General features: G+C 39.2%; 1 protein-coding gene across 1 annotated transcript in view; it reads right to left on the bottom strand.

Moving 5' to 3' along the window:
- Positions 1-16,751, bottom strand: part of PEX7 (peroxisomal biogenesis factor 7) — a 77,468-nt gene that overhangs the window by 12,229 nt on the left and 48,488 nt on the right. The window contains exon 7 of the mRNA XM_018556933.1: positions 6,348-6,461. Coding sequence (XP_018412435.1) covers positions 6,348-6,461 — 114 coding nt within the window. The remainder of the gene's footprint in view (positions 1-6,347; positions 6,462-16,751) is intronic.

Here is a 16,751-nt window from a genome sequence, read left to right as displayed (position 1 = left end):
TCAGTGTAGCGGTAGGCCAATGAGGAGGGAGTTGCAATAGTCAAAGCAAGAGATAACAAGTGAGTTTATGAGTAGTTTTGTGGTTTCATTGGTAAGGAATTTGGGTGTATTTTGGAGATGTTATGAAGGTCAAGGCAGCAGGGTATGGATAGTAATTGGATGTGGGGCAGAAAGGTGAGGTCCATGTCAAGGACGACACCTAGTACGGCAGGAGGGAGGGATAGTTGTGTTATCACTGAAGAAAAAAAAGCATAAAACTTAACATAGGAAGGCATAAACTATTAGCATCAATGTAGTAGTTGGCAAGTCAAGATATATCCTCAGACAGCTTTGATCTTAAGAAAGAAACCTAATTAGGCATATGATACCCTGCCATTTACCTAATTATCTAATGAAAAGAATTTCTCTGCTTGTTGCAGAAAAGATTTAGAAACACCTCTGACTCATGTAAGTAAATGGGCAGTTATTACAAGAACAACAATTGAGTGTTTTGTTGGAGCCGAAAATACTTTGTATCACGCAGATAATGGTAGAAAATTGTCTAATATCGGATAGTTATCTATAGTCTTTTTTACAATCTGATTGTGTGGTGAACTAAATGTGTAAAGCTAAGAAATAACGATATCTAAGAATCTTATGGAAAATGTCTAGGTATATACAGTTGTTTGAAAAAGTGTTGGCCCCCTTCCTGATTTTTCATTGTTTTGCACATTTGTCACACTTTAATGTTTAAGATCATCAAACAAATTTAATATTAGTCAAAGATAACACAAGTAAACACAAAATGCAGTTTTTAAAGAAAGGTTTTTATTATTAAGGGAAAACAAAATCCTAACCCACATGGCCCTGTGTGAAAAAATGTTTGCCCCCCTGTTAAAACATAACTTAACTCTGGTTTATCACACCTGAGTTCAATTTCTCTAGCCACACGCAGGCATGATTACTGCCATACCTGTTTGCAATCAAGAAATCACTTAAATAAGACTTGACTGACAAAGTGAATTAGACCAAAAGATCCTCAAAAGCTGCACATCATGCCGAGATCCAAAGAAATCCAGGAACAAATGAGAAAGAAAGTAATTGAGATCTATCAGTCTGGAAAAGGTTATAAAGCCATTTCTAAAGCTTTGGGACTCCAGCAAACCACAGTGAGAGCCATTATCCACAAATGGCGAAAACATGGAACAGTGGTGAACCTTCCCAGGAGTGGGCGGCCAACCAAAATTACCCCAATAGCGCAGCGAAGACTCATCCAAGAGGTCACAAAAAACCCCACAACAACATCCAAAGAACTGCAGGCCTCACTTGCCTCAGTTGAGGTCAGTGTTCATGACTCCACCATAAGAAAGAGACTGGGCAAAAATGGCCTGCATTGCAGAGTTCCAAGACGAAAACCGCTGCTGAGCAAAAAGAACATAAAAGCTCATCTCCGTTATGCCAGAAAACATCTTGATTATCCCCAAGACTTTTGGGAAAATACTCTGTGGACTGACGAGACAAAAGTTGAACTTTTTGGAAGGTGTGTGTCCCATTACATCTGGTGTAAGATTAACACCGCATTTCAGAAAAAGAACATTATACTGACAGTAAAATATGGTGGTGGTAGTGTGATGGTCTGAGGCTGTTTTGCTGCTTCAGGACCTGGAAGACTTGCTGTGATAAATGGAACCATGAATTCTGCTGTCTACTAAAAAATCTAGTCAAAGTTCTGACCTGAATCCTATTGAGATGCTGTGGCATGACCTTAAAAAGGCGGTTCATGCTCGAAAACCTTCCAATGTGGCCGAATTACAACAATTCTGCAAAGATGAGTGGACTAAAATTCCTGCATAGTGTTGTAACAGACTCATTGCAAGTTATCGCAAACGCTTGATTGCAGTTCTTTCTGCCAAGGGAGGCCCAACCAGTTATTAGGTTTAGGGGCAAACACTTTTTCACACAGGGCCATGTGGGTTTGGATTTTGTTTTCCCTTAATAATAAAAACCTTCCTTTAAAAACTGCATGTTGTGTTTACTTGTGTTATCTTTGACTAATATTTAAATTTTTTGATGATCTGAAACATTAAAGTGTGACAAACGTGCAAAACAATAAAAAATCAGGAAGGGGGCCAACACTTTTTCACAAAACTGTATGCTTATAGGGATTAATTATTTGGTAACAAACAAAGCAAACAGTTTGCTAGCACTAAATTTATTATTTTGAACAATTATTACAGGTAGTGCAGTTAATAATTTTAAATGCTCAGTGGGTGGGGACCCTTCTTCTTGGACAACTACTGTTCTGTTAACTGTTATACTCAAGAGGCACCACAGGGTAATCTGGACATGAAGACTTTCTTGGTTTTCAGCTGGCAAAAGGCACTTGGGGAACTATTGGCAAAAAAAAACAAAGTAGACCCTGACCTTTATTATTATTATACAGGATTTATATAGCGCCAACAGTTTGCATAGCGCTTTACAATAAGGAAGACATTACAATACAATTCAAGACAAGCTGGTAAGGAGGGCCCTGCCCCTGAGGGCTTACAATCTAAAAAGGACCTTAACCATTAAATCAGAACTCATTAATATCTGGCACACCATATAATTAATGTCATTAAATTAAACAACATTTCATATAATGTAATGACACTACAGAGCTGAAAGGAACTACTGGTGAATTTTCATCCTAAAAAACTATAATAAGAATTGTCAGTAAACAACCCAATTTTTCAAGTGTATGTTTAAAAATTATTAGACTGTATATACAGAATAAATTGGTATATCTACAATGGTACTATTCCATTAGTAGCATTTAGGTAATGATATGAATTAACTATACAGTCATGCTTTTCTACACTTTAGATGTGCCTTTTTTAATACATTTCATATATTTAGTTTGTAATTAAAGATATACCATTGATCAGCTTTTTCAATAGACTGAAAATCAAGCTTTTGAAATTCTTTTTTTTTTGTCAGGCATGACTGAGGGAAAAGCTAATGTGTTTTGAAAGCTTGCATTTTCATTCTACTGACTCAGACAATAAATGGTATTGGCAGTTTTACTCTTAATATTCTGCTTTTATTGATGACTAGCATAGTATAATACATATGGTATAATACTCTGCATATATTTGGTTTGAAAGAGCATTCCTGTTTTTTAAAACCCAAGTCAAATAAAAGAAATGTTCATTTGAAAAACATGTTTGTGGAAATGATTCATGGTCATCTTCCAACAATAATCAATGTGCGCAGACCAGTGCAAATTGAATTTATGCCTGCCTGTCATGAGAACCCTGAAATTCATCTAGAAAACATACACCGCATATCCAATGGTTGTGGAGTGTATAAAAGATGTACATTTGAAAATATTGCCTACCTACGAAATGGGTGTTTCATCTTACCAATTTTCTTTTTTATCATTTTTATGCTTTTTTAATGCCTGACATGATGACAAGAAAGTAGGCTGACTGCACACCCAAATATAGATGTCACAATGAGGTAGGGTGACAGAATGAGTTTTTACAAAAAATATTAAAAAAGCATAAGGATAACATTATAATTCTGTGCATCACTCTAGTTATTGCAGCATGGAAACATAGCAGGAATTAATAAATTACCCAGAGCATTAAAGCAGACTGTTAAAGGGACGTTTTCATGAGAAGATCATTGAGGCAGCCACTGATGAATTCTCCTTTGGGAATGCAGGTTCCCTGACTGTCATTTTGATTATTTGGCTGTAATACTGTTTGAGTCCTTGGCATGGAACTAGTATAAAAATAAGGAGGTCTGACAAAAGTACATGAATAAGAAACAGCCAGGTATTTACAAAAAAAAAGACCAGCCATAACATCACTCAGGCCTTGTTCACACCAAATGCAGACCAGATCTGCATGAGTTTCTGCACACACAGTGCAGTGTGTTATACCACGTTTTTTGCCGCGTTTTTGATGCATTCAGGGCAGTTTTTGGTCAAAAAATTATAAAAAATATTTTTTTTTAGTTTAAAATAGGCTTTCAGTGCGTTTCAAGGCGTTTGCATGCGTTTTTTGATGCGTTTGCATGCCTTCCAGAGCAGGTAAATTAGGGCTTGGTGCAGTTTTTTCACATGCTCTGGAACTGAACGCTGCGGTGTGAACTAGAGCCCAAAATACCATTGGAATACATTGGACGCAGTTTTGATCCGGTCTGTAACAGATCTGCCCTGCTCCTGGAACGTCCTTAGTTTAAAGAACTCCAGGCAAATAAAATCTTAACCCTTGCAGTGGGGCTTACCACCCTCCCCCCCCACCCCACCACTGCAAGGGTTAAGTGCTCGTTTTGCCTAGGGAGTTAAAATAACAGAGATATACTCACATGAACTACGGAGCCAACTGGCTCCTAGACCAGTCCCTTTAGTCTATCTCGTCCTTCGCTCCAGCAAAAGAATGTCCCTCAGTGTCCTCACGTCCAATACACTGTATAGAACGCAATGACTCACCGGACCTTAGACCACCGAAGCGGCGGGGGAGAGAGGCTCCAGGGACCTGTCTAGGAGCCATCCGGGATCTTGGTTCCGGTGAGAACAACTCCATTACTGTAGCTCCCTAGACAAAAACGAGCACTTAACCCTTGCAGTGCGGGGGTTAAGATTTTATTTGCCTGGAGTCCTTCTTTAAGTATACTTGTCATGGGGAAGTATGATGGCTGCTATTGTCTGTCTCTTTCTAAAAATGATAGTTGCTTGACTGTGTCTGGCTTTCAAACTTTTAAAACACATAAAAGGAAAAAGCATACTGTACATGAGTGTCAGAAAAGTGTCAGAATTCCTTATCTCCATGCTTGTTTTGGGTCAATGATTCAAAAAGTGTGGAACCCAAAGCATAAGCAACTAATATAACACCTAAAAAAGGAGGCCAGCAATAGCAACCTACATAATTCTCTCATGGAAGGTGTACTTCAAACCAGAAACTGACTGGTTTTGCCAGTCTGCCTTGTTGGTGCATTAAAAAAAGGCAGTCTATATTCCCCCCGCCCCCCTTCTAAAGTGGGACCCCCACCACAGTCTGAGAGCCACTTGTGAAGGTGCAGGGTGAGATCTTTGTAAAGCTGGCCATACACCTTACAATTATCTGCAGATTTTCTGTGGTCAGATGGAAAAGGTACAACAGATTCCTCCATCTACACTTAACTGTGTGGATGGAGTAATCTCCACCTGGGCCAATCTGTTGCACTTTTTCCATCTGACCACAGAAAATCTGCAGATAATTGTAAGGTGTATGGGCACCTTAAGGCAGAGGCATTTATTGGTTGCCTCTGCTTGAGCAGCCAATTAGTATCTCTGCCCCACTGACCCTAGGGGTAGAAGTGGAAGTGAGGCTAAGGCTGCAACTAATGATTATTTTAATAGTTCGATTAGTTGGCCAATTATTTTTTCAATTAATTGGATCAAAAAAATTAAACAAATACCATCCTTAATTTAAAATAAAATACACAAATGCAGTGTTACAAACATAAAGTTTACTTTAGAATAAAACTGCATGCACAATTTTTTGCAATCACACTGCACTGGAATGCACAGCATTGCGGTATCGTGCGTTCCAGTGCGGGGGATCACGCTGTGGGTGGGAGGCGCGTTTGGAGTACCATTCAAATAAATTGCACTGCAACACACCTCCCACATCAGAATTTGTCAGGTCGAAATCTAAAATGACTTTTTTTCCCATGTTTTATCTTTTTTTTTTTTTATAATTGTATCGTAAGCACATGGCGTTTCAATAGCTTCAGCCAGGGAATGACAGCTTCCAGTGGCTGGATTCCGCAGACGACAGCTGAATGTAAATACAGCAGGTAGTGGGGCGGTGCAATAGCCAGCCTGCTATTCGCCATTTCAAACTTCAATAGCCAATAGCAGGTTGGCTATTGCACCCACCCACTGCTTGCTGTGCCCTCCTCCCAGCATGTAGGAGAGAGCTAGGGGATCGAACCAACTAATTGATAATAAGAATAGTTGACAACTATTCTCATTATCAATTAATATTGATTAATCGATTAGTTGGTTGCAGCCCTAAGTGAGGAGATTGTAGTTTGAGTTCTAGGTGACCCCCACTCCAGCATATAGGTATTGTTTTGTAGCACAGAAGGGGAGAGAATAAGCAGAGTGCCAGAAACGGAGGAAACCAGAAGAATGTCAGTTGAGGAGAGGGAACGTAGAGAATGCATAGGGCACTCTGCTAGCCCCTCCCATCATCTGCTGCTTAAGAGATATGAGTTATAGCTCTTGTGATGTGTAAGACTACTTGGACCAGTTTGTAAATGTATCCTCTTATAATTGGTTATAGTATTTGTAGCGACATAAGTAACAAGTGATTGTTAGAATGCAAACTTACTTTCACTCTTCTAATAGCATAGTTATGACCATGTAGTTCAAAGATGGGCTGTCGTATTGTCCTTAAATCCCATACTTTCAGACTGCAGTCAACGGCGCCAGTCACAAGAAGGTTCTAGGGTAAAAAAACAAAGTAAATTACTGTGCAAATTCACAATATGGAACAATAATAAATGCTCACTAGCAAGCCCTTTTTTTTTACGAAAGCTTATTCATAATTATGCTTGTTTTGTTCTGCACCCTTCCAAACTGGATCAAAGGCAGTAGAAATGTTCAGGGATACAATCAAAGTTTAGATCTGCATATGCTCCACCAAACAATTGGTCTTGCTTTGCATGTTCACTCCCAAATGGTCCACCTGCCTGACATCTGCATTGGTTGCTAACCAATATCACATTATTGTATATACTGTATAAGAACTTGTGCATAAGTACTTTTAGTAAGCACTGAAGGATTCTTGCACACATTCAGTTTTACGCCTTCTGTTAGCATACTCTCACTCTCCACAATTTACTTTAATTTCCACTCTCTCCTCCCTGTTGTACTTAGAAGAAGAGCCTATTGTTTCTCATCAGCAGTAGAAGGTTCAGCTTTTACACTCTCAAGCTCATGCTCCACATACTGTCGTTTTCTTAATTCCTGATTGCGGCACTACCCTCTCCCGCAAACTCTCCTTTGCAGTGTTATATTTTTCTAGTTTGTGGATGTTATCTCCTTCTTCAATGTCATGGTGTGCCCCTACATGAGTGAACAGATCAGAAAACACACAGCAGAGTTCAGACAGCGCACACACAGACACTGCACATACAGTCATATCACACATAGCCACAGTACATGCTCATAAAGTCATGGTCACAAAGAGTTTAGACAGAGCACACACAGATGATGTGTATACAGTCAAAGCACACATTATCAGGGTGCATGAGCAAGCAAACACAGGGCACACACAGTCCAGAAAAACACAAAGCACTCCAACAACTTAAGACACAGCAGAATTACTATATCTGCCCTTAAAGTAGTATTAAACTTTCAAACTTTTTTTCAATAATAAATCCAGATCATTGCCCAGGAAAGCATTGATTTACATATTTGCCCAAACACTTACAATCGTCATGTTTCTGAACAGTTGGCCCAAACTCTCTCAGCTCAGCTTCCCTGAACTTCCTGTCCAGTAGAAGATCACAAAGGACAGTGCAGACTCCAGTAACTGTTCATCCACTAGCTTGGAGAAGGGAGGAGAGGGGACCAGGGGGGATGGAAGTAGCTTGACTTACTGTGTCTCAAAATCAACATAACACATACAGACAACCCAAAAAAACACACACAGAACAGAGACTCTCCAAAGTGCAACAGAAATGCATCTCAATACAAACAGATGGCATATCAAAACAAGAAAGGTAGTACAATACATTTGATTTCTGTAACATATGACCGCAACAGCGTCAACTAGCTGTGTACAGCCATAGGACAGCACACTACATTCCAGAAGTGATGTATGCAGTCTTCATCAGAGGGGTCATGTTTTCTCTGTCACAGGCAGTATGCTGCAATATATTACAATTGTACTTTCAGGTGTAGACTTCAAACTGTCAGGTTTCACTTTGAAGCACTTTAAATTGAACTTTCATTGTTCTTCAATTGCATTGGCTCCTCTCCTGTACTGAAATTGTTAACTCTGATTTTATTGCACACTCTAAGATTCTCATAGGGCGATTAGAAGTTGAAACATATCAGCTAGAGCCCACCTAATTTCCTGGCTGGAGAATATCCAGTATCTAGTGTTTTCTCCTCAGCCTTGCTGTTTCTGGCCCACCCTTTTCATTTAATGGATTTCAGTTCATTCAGGTTCAGCATTACATGTAGATGTTACCTCGAGCAATCTGCATGCAAATGCAGCCTGCCAAGAAATACTCATCCTTCCAAACTGGTATTTTGATATTTGCATAAATCTTCCTAAAATCAGCTCATGCATCAGGACTCAGGGCTCTTAAGAGAAGTATTGAGGCAGGGTGCTGTAATGTTTCCAGGAAACAATGTACAGCACCCTGTTGGCCCCTGCCACCAGCTGTGATCAACCTGCATTGTGTAGAAAAGTGCAGAGGCCCAGCATTGGCATATTTGAGTCTAATATAAGGTATATAATGGAAATAGAATGATTTTATGTTAAAAAAAAAAAATTAACATGTTGATGAGGGTGAAAAGGAGGAACCAGGGAAGGCGAAATATAGGTAGATTAAACTTTAGGTCAGCAGAGGTGGACCTGAAGTTCTCCATCAGGTCCACCTCTGGTGATTGACAGCAGCAGAGGGCGGGTGCAATAGCCAGCTTGCTATTGGCTATAGCAAATTGAAACAGCCAAAAGCAATCTAGCTATGCATTCCTATGCTGTGTTTTTTTTTTTATTCTGATGGCAGCCGTGTCAGAATAGTAAAAAAAACCAGCAGATAGCAAGGGAAGCATTAGCTTCTTTGCTATCTCCCATGATTTCAGGGGGAGTCCTCTGTCCCCCATCCCACCCCCCGGATGGAGGGGAGGCGACAGAGGGCACCTCCCTGAAATGACAGTTTTCAGGTTGGGATGCCTGGGTTAACGCTGGGCGCTGAATTTGCGATTGATTCGCAACGGTTTGAAGAGTTTTGTCTAAAATGCGACTGTTTAAAGTAAGATGTCATTTATTAAGTGAGCTTAACATGGAACTAAAAATCTTGCGCAAATAGCGCTAAATATTTACAATGCGACTGGATAAGACAGAAAACACTCGCACATGTGATAATAAATTCCTCCCTATGTTTCTTCTTTATAGACAATACTCATATTTGACTACAGTGTCCTTTTAACAACTTCATTTAAGAAGTCAGATGGAAAAAGTGCAACAACATTTAAAGATGAACACAGATTGAATCATAAATGAAAACTGTAAAAAATTATTTATGTGTTAATGATGGAGGTACGATAATTTACAAATGTAGAGGCCTACTTATAGAGTGAAGACCTATCTAAGATTCCTGGATTTTTCCCAATCAGTTGACATTTGTAGGAAACATCCTTGCATTTTTAAGCTAGAGAGTGTTTTGCTAATAAAAGTGGAATTAGGAGGATACTATTGAATGGTAGCCGGAAGGGCCTGCAGCAAATATCCATCAAATCCACAGATCTAAATAATCCTCTTTATCTCCAATTGACTTTTGCATACTGAAGATTATAGGAACTGCCAGGCAAATGCAAATGAAGAAATCCTAAAAAATGTCAGTAGAATCCCCTTTTTTACAGTACCCCTTCATGGAAAAACATGTACACATTACCATAATTGGAAGCCCATGTCTTCAAAAGGACTCAGTGGTCACAAGAGAAAAAAGTTACTGTACCAGAAGGTTCTGTGTAATGTATTTATAATTGGGAGTTAAAGGCCATTTAATATTTTTTTTAGGGTTGCTGCAGCATAAAGTAATTATTATAACCTGACACACTGCCAAATGTAATGAAACATTAATGTATAATCATGAGACGCACAAACGAATTAATATATAAAACAAGAGAAATTTGTTGGAGGTATTTTCAAAATTACGCTGACAAAGTTATATGCAAACGTCTGTGGATTGAGCCCATTGTACACAGCTTCATTTAGGGGCAATTATAGGCTTTTGTCTGCCTTAATGAAGACTGTAGCTGTCCTGATTAAAAATTACATTATTCTCAGAGGGGAGCACTTACTGAAGGATGCACAGTCTTGTTTTCTGAGCTGAATATAAAATGAGTTAAGCAGTAAATTTGCATTTGTTTCCAGCAGTGTCCGCAGCATACATGGTTTTTACTTAAAAGTGCATTATGGGATTCAAATTGGTAGGCAAAAATATGCAAAGAAACTTAAAGTACACATGAAGATTAGCCCAAAGTCACCACCCATTCAGGATTATAGATATTCCTCACATACTTACCTGTAAAATCCATTTCATGGAGTACATTACAGGACACATGGAACTACTGTATTTTCTGCATGGATGGGTAATACAGCTAAGCAGCAGTGATTGGGCACTTGCAAATCAATCAAAGCTCTATATAACCACTCCCATTCCCTGCCTGCCTCCATTTTGTAGCAAGCAGTACAACTGTGGATCACAGAAACCAGGGAGGAGGGTTCTGTGTTGTACTCTAAATAGATTTTACAGGCAAGACAAAAATCCTGATTTATTGATTGTACTTCACATGACACAGGGAGTTAAATCTTCAATGGATAGGGTGCCTAAAAGCAGTCCAAGAGCTGAGCAGACAATGGTTAACAGGCATGTGAAAACAAAAACTAACCCCAACAATAAACCATAACGAAAGGGGCTCACATATCAGAGGGCCACCTGAAAAACCTTGCAGCCAAAGCTAGCATCCGCAGAAGCCTGAATGTCCCCTTGCAAAAGTGTAAACAGAGGATCAGGTGGCAGCCTTGCAGAATTGGGAAACCGAAGAACTTCCAGCACAAGGACTATGACCTACTAGGAAATGAGAGGAGGAAAGCAGCGAAACTGGCTTGGATTTGATTCCAGAGGCTTGGGAGGAATGAAAGGAACCCTTCTTGAAGAAGGATTTTGCTTCTGGTAGCTTGGAGTTTTTCTGCTGAGTAAAGGTATCCCTTGCCCCTTCCTTGATAGAATTATTCAAGGACTCCCCAGACAGGCATTTCCTACTAAAGGGCATAGATTCAAGGCAATTCTTGCAGAGGAGATCCACAGACCAGCATTTCAGCCACAGAATCTGTTACGCGTGGACGGACACGAGAGTCATCCAGGGATTTGTCTTAGCGTATCTGCCAGGCCATCTACACAGTAGAGAAAGGCCACAGGAAAGAGTAAAGCTGAAGAGATGCCTACCCTTAAAAGGCAAGTACATCAAATGTTTTTTAACCATATCCTCAGTGTGCCAGACATGAAGCCAAAGCACCCTAGGCATATCGAGAGCTATTAGACCGACATGAGACACAAGCTTAAATGTGTGTAAGAGACAATCACAGCCGAACCACAGGGCTCCTTTTGAAGAGTCGATCCACAATGACAATGATAACTAAGTCACCGGAAACAGAGGACAGAGAGTCACTTCAGACATCTCAAACTTGGACCTGAGCAGGGAGGCCAACTGTCTGCCAGTAAAATCCCTACGGCCCCGTTCACACTGAGCGATTTATCGCGCGGTAATTCCCGCGATATCGTGGCTATTTACCGCGCGATATCGCTCACCAATGCTTGGTAATGGGGCAAAGGGTCCTGCTGTCGCGGGTCGTGCGTCGCTACAGCAGGACCCTTTTTGGAGCGGATTTTGCCGCGATTCTAGCTTGCTCGATGCAAGCATTTGCGCGAAATCGCTAGAATATTGCGCAAAATGCAAATCGCGCATTTGCGAATCGTGCAGTGTGAATGGGGCCTACAGGTAACAACATCGTGGTGATATGATTGTTAAGGTGGATGACTAGAGTGTCTACAGTGGGCAGAGACAACAATAAATTCCCTATATAACACGGATCAGTTTTGCAGCTGTTCTGTTACATGTAGTCCTACTAATGTGTCTGGCAGCTTTAGGCATTGCCTGATTCCACCTGCTGATTGTATAGCAGCTTCTCAGCCAATGAGTACTGCGCCCTTCTCCCACTGCCAATCTAAGCAATTCCTTCTTACTGTTCACCTTAATTGAAACTGGTGCAGTTCACTGCCCTAGCAATGATCTCACAAGCTAGTTACCAAGCTCCTGGTGCACACTCCATCTATCCATCCTGTTCCTCCACTGTTTTCTGTGTACTGACTTCTGGCTTGTTCCTGGTTATCTATGTCTGCTGCTCCTCATGATCTCTGTTTCATTCCTGGCTATCCTTTTCTATATCCTGACCTCTGAGTCGCTCCTGGTTATCTGTATCTGCTGCCCATCCTGATCTCTGACTTGTTACTTGTTATCCATGTCTGCTGTCATCTGTGGCCTCTGGCTTACTCCTAACCATGCATGCCACAATCAGCCCTAGCCTCTGGACTGTTCCTGGTGACCCCTAACTCATGATTCATGGTACATGAGCAGGATGAATCCAGGTGTTATGACCTAAGGTGAGTATGTAGCAAAGTCCAAATCCCCATTAGGGGGTACCTGGCTAATACAGGCTGGCTCTCAAGACTCCATGGACTGGCTTCTAGCCTACACTTTTGGAGTTAACCTATCATATGTCTTTGAAATATCCCTTACAGTGTAGCTAGACAGTTTACACCGGTGTAGCTGTCATCTCGACACCCTATTAAAGGGAAAATCTTCTTTACATTGTCTGGAAGCAGCCATGATTCCATAGGTTGTTTCAAGTCCTTATAGAGGAATGGTTTACATACAGAGTCTAATGGGAAGGTCTTTGCAGTCATAATAGCTCTAAAAGCAGGGGTAGTGAGTTAAAATTCAAGGAGGTCCCGTGAATAAAATTTTTACTTACCTGAGATCTGAATCGTGGTCTGGACAGAACGGTCATTCATTTTGTGTCTGTACCGCGGTCTGCCATTTAGGCTGCATTCACACCAGCAGCTGCACTGCTATACACAGCGGCTGGTGTGTTTGATAGTCTGTATACACAAAACTTCAGCTGGTTTCTGACAGCTAAAGCAGAAAGCGCTGTGAGCGCTTCATGATTCAGTGATCACAGAGCAGATCGGGGAACCGTCGTTTAGCAAAATACATGCACTGATGGGCACCATTTCCTGGTTTCCTGGAGCAATGGCACGATTTACTATAATTGGGAGTTTTTTCTTGCAACTCAATCTAATGGTAACATTTAGAGCACGGCCAGACAAATACAGTGCTCCTGTATTAGAACTACTGGGTCCTAACAGTTGGACCAAAGTCTGTAATCCAAACGACAGTAAATAACACCTGTTATTTATAAAGGGGCTACAAGAGATAGGAATCTTCCCTTGTACAGGGAATTTCAATCTTTTTAGGATGGTACCTTTTAAAAGTACAATCAGATTTTATAATTGTCAGAAAGCTCTGCCCTTCTATGACCAGATATACACATCTCCCTTCAATGTATGTCTCAACAAATGCAACATCACAGCAGATCCATTCCTGCCATAAACTGTAAATTGAAATCACATTAGGGATGTAAACATTAATAGTTCTAAGACAGACAGAAAAAATATAACAATGTTAGCAAGTCATCATATTATCTGATAGGGAAATTAGAATTAAAATTATGAGATTTCCTTCAAGTCTTGTTTGTAATGAGCTGAATATCTGAATATCTTACAGTTGTATAGCAAACTAGGACAAAATGAAAATGTCAGGCATGAGCAACTTCGATTTGAAAACACTGAGGCCAAAATCAGGCTTGTAAGTGAGGAGGAATAAATAGAATCATGACAGTGATAAACCATGAAAAGGCTTTCTAATTTCATCAGTAAGGCAGCTTTTTTAAGATAATTTAATGCATCATCTGCACATTCATATCATAAACGAATTGTTAATTTCAAATTTAATGTAACAATGCCTTTTTTAATTAATGTTCAATTATAAGTTTTTAATGTTACATGTTACTGCTGACTGGAAGGTTCCATACAGAATTTGGAGAGATAGATATCCTTTAATTTTTTTTTTTTTTTTATTTTTGGTTTTTTTTGGTTTTTTTTTTTTTTTTTTTTAATATTAGGTTTTATTGAGTTTTACCAATTGTAACATAGAACAAAACATTACAAAGATGCAATAAAGCAGTCAAGATATTTTGCAGAGAATCCCAACATATATTTCATTTAAAAATGGTTTCTGTTAATGAAGTGTATTCGAACACACTACTTTACTGTTTTCTCGCTACAGCAAGATAGGACTCGTGCTATATGAGGTTATGGGTAATATGATGGAAAAGACTGATATTAATGCAAAAAATGCATTGATGGATGGTTGGGATGAAACAGGAACTGACCATCAACTGAAATCATTTTATTAGCTAAAACTAAAGCTAAAAAGCTTGAAAGCAGCATTCATCCATGGAAAATTGACAAAAATATGATGTGCTTATGTAGAAATATGGAATTCATGTTCCAATTCAATAAAGAAGCTTTATTATAGGACAATTGAAAACAGTAACACAGTTGAGTTTATTTCACAGGACAATAAAAAAATCTTCACTTGCACTTTAAAAAACGTAATGCAGAAATTGCATTAACCTTTTCCAACCGAATAGATATGAACACAGAAAAGCGCCAAAAAGGACTACTCAGCCAGTATGGACCAATATAAGCACAAGTGTAATCAGAAACAAGTCTGTTAAAAAATATATTAATAATAAAAAGCACGTGTGTAGAAAGGTCTGCAGGATGCTGCCCCCAAACCAGCCAGGGAGACCGCAAAATCTAGGGGAAAAAAACAAAAACAGGGGGCTGATGAAGGGGGCGTGACCCCGGAAAGGCGTCATTACACATCACACAGTCTCCTCTGCTGACACATAGACACGATTGTGCAGCTTCCATAGACTTTCTGTTGGGTTCATGGACTTACTTTTTATATCATATTATGCTGAATTTTGTGAGTATGTTTTTTATCTACCTTTGATCCTGATCTTAATAAATTTGTCTGCACCAGGAAAGGCGCCCCCTGTTTTTGTTTTTGTTTTTTTTCCAACCGAATGTATAAAGTTACCTAGTTAAATCTTCAAACAGAAACATTAAAAGAAAACTATTACAGTTTTGGGTCTGCTATGGGCAAAGTGTGTTAGTTTTTTTAAACTGTTGTTTTAGCTTCACATTTTTTCACAATCTATATACAATCTTTGCTTTACAAATACACATCATAGAGGATTCACAGAAAACTAAGGTATAACTAAAGAAACAGCATAGCAGAGCAACTTGCTCTGCAGCTCCCTTTGTCTGATTTAAAGCCACACTGCAGGCAGAATGATAATTTACACACTGCACTGGGTGTGTAAATTATCATCAACGAGCTGGGTATTATGTGCAGAGAGTAGCCTTTTTACTATCCTTAAATCAGAAAATGTCTTGTGTTTTTGTCAAATAATACAAGATATTCTGTGATTGGATCAGGGGAGATGATGTCAAATCCCATCCTCTCCTCCACTACTTACTTACAGCCAATATATCAAATACTCATATGCCATATATTCATAATTCCAGTTTAAATGTAATCTGAGACATTTCCATAGATATGGGTTGCTGAAAGGCAGCATACGTAAACTGATAACACTGTTATCCCAAAAGTGTCTTTAATTTTCATCTAGCCATCCATCTTTTACAGCATGTTAAAATGTGCATGCACCTCTTTCTCTTTAGGTCCACTGTGATGTTACCCCCACCTCATACCATGATGCAGGGTATTTATTAGGGATGCACAGATACTTTTCAAGTACCAGTGCAGATACTTGGCATTTTCATGAGAACTACCAGGGTTAGAGCGGTTGCAGTTGGGACCTGGCTCTGGCCCTCCACCACTGTCCTGAAATCATTAGTCTGTATTGTTTTAGAAAAACTGTCACATGACAATAAACAAAAATGTATCAGTACTCGTACTTGTAAGTACTTGGGCAAGTACCAGTACTCGTACTCGCAAAACTGGTATCTGTGCATCAATTTATTTATATGTATGAAAACAAAATCGTACATTAAAACAGAGATGTACAAATCCCAGGAGCTCCGTGTGCTCCTTACAAATGACAGCTGCCTCCTAACTTTTTAATCTTTCTCTAGTGTAGTCTTGGAGCTCAAAAGTATCGGTACATACTCGTACTTGTACCGAGTACTGTACTTGGTATCTGTGCAACCCTAGTATTTATGTTAAAAATGAAACTGTGAGGTAATTGCCATAAATTTACTTAAATGAGGCTATATTTCTTAACATGCAATCATTTTTTTAAATCTGAACAGCTGTGAATCATAGCATGTGAAAATACAAGTCTAGATGTTAAAATATCCATGCACCTCTTTCTTATTAGGTTCACTTTGGCCTGACCCTCACCCCATAACATGATAAAGGAAATGTATGTTATCATAAATTGATTTGCTAGGTTATCTCCATAAATGTAATAATATTAGGGTATTTTTCTCAATATGCAATCAGTTTTTTTCTTTATATGTTAAACTGAAAAGAAAGTAATCGAACAGGCTGAAAAGCTTTCATGTTAATTCAAAATGTAATGTGTGTCCTATAAGCTTAAACAATTATTTTCACCTCAGCCTTTTACAAAAAGGGAGAAAAAAAGACATTAATCAAAAGAAGATTTATACAAATTGACTGTAATTTCAATAGTAACTGTGGTTGTATTTTGGAGGCTGCATGCTATGTGGTGGTGCATTGAATGAAAACACTTTTAAATCGTACAACTAAAATTTCCGATTGAATCAAAAGGAAATTAATGGAAAAGGTTTGTGCGTCTGTCCAGAATAAAAATGAT

Source organism: Nanorana parkeri, unplaced genomic scaffold, assembly GCF_000935625.1.
Source record: "Nanorana parkeri isolate BGI_ZX_2015 unplaced genomic scaffold, ASM93562v1 scaffold259, whole genome shotgun sequence".
NCBI lineage: Eukaryota > Metazoa > Chordata > Amphibia > Anura > Dicroglossidae > Nanorana > Nanorana parkeri.
The sequence above is the reverse complement of the archived record's forward strand: the minus strand, read 5'-3'. Positions and strand labels throughout refer to the sequence as shown.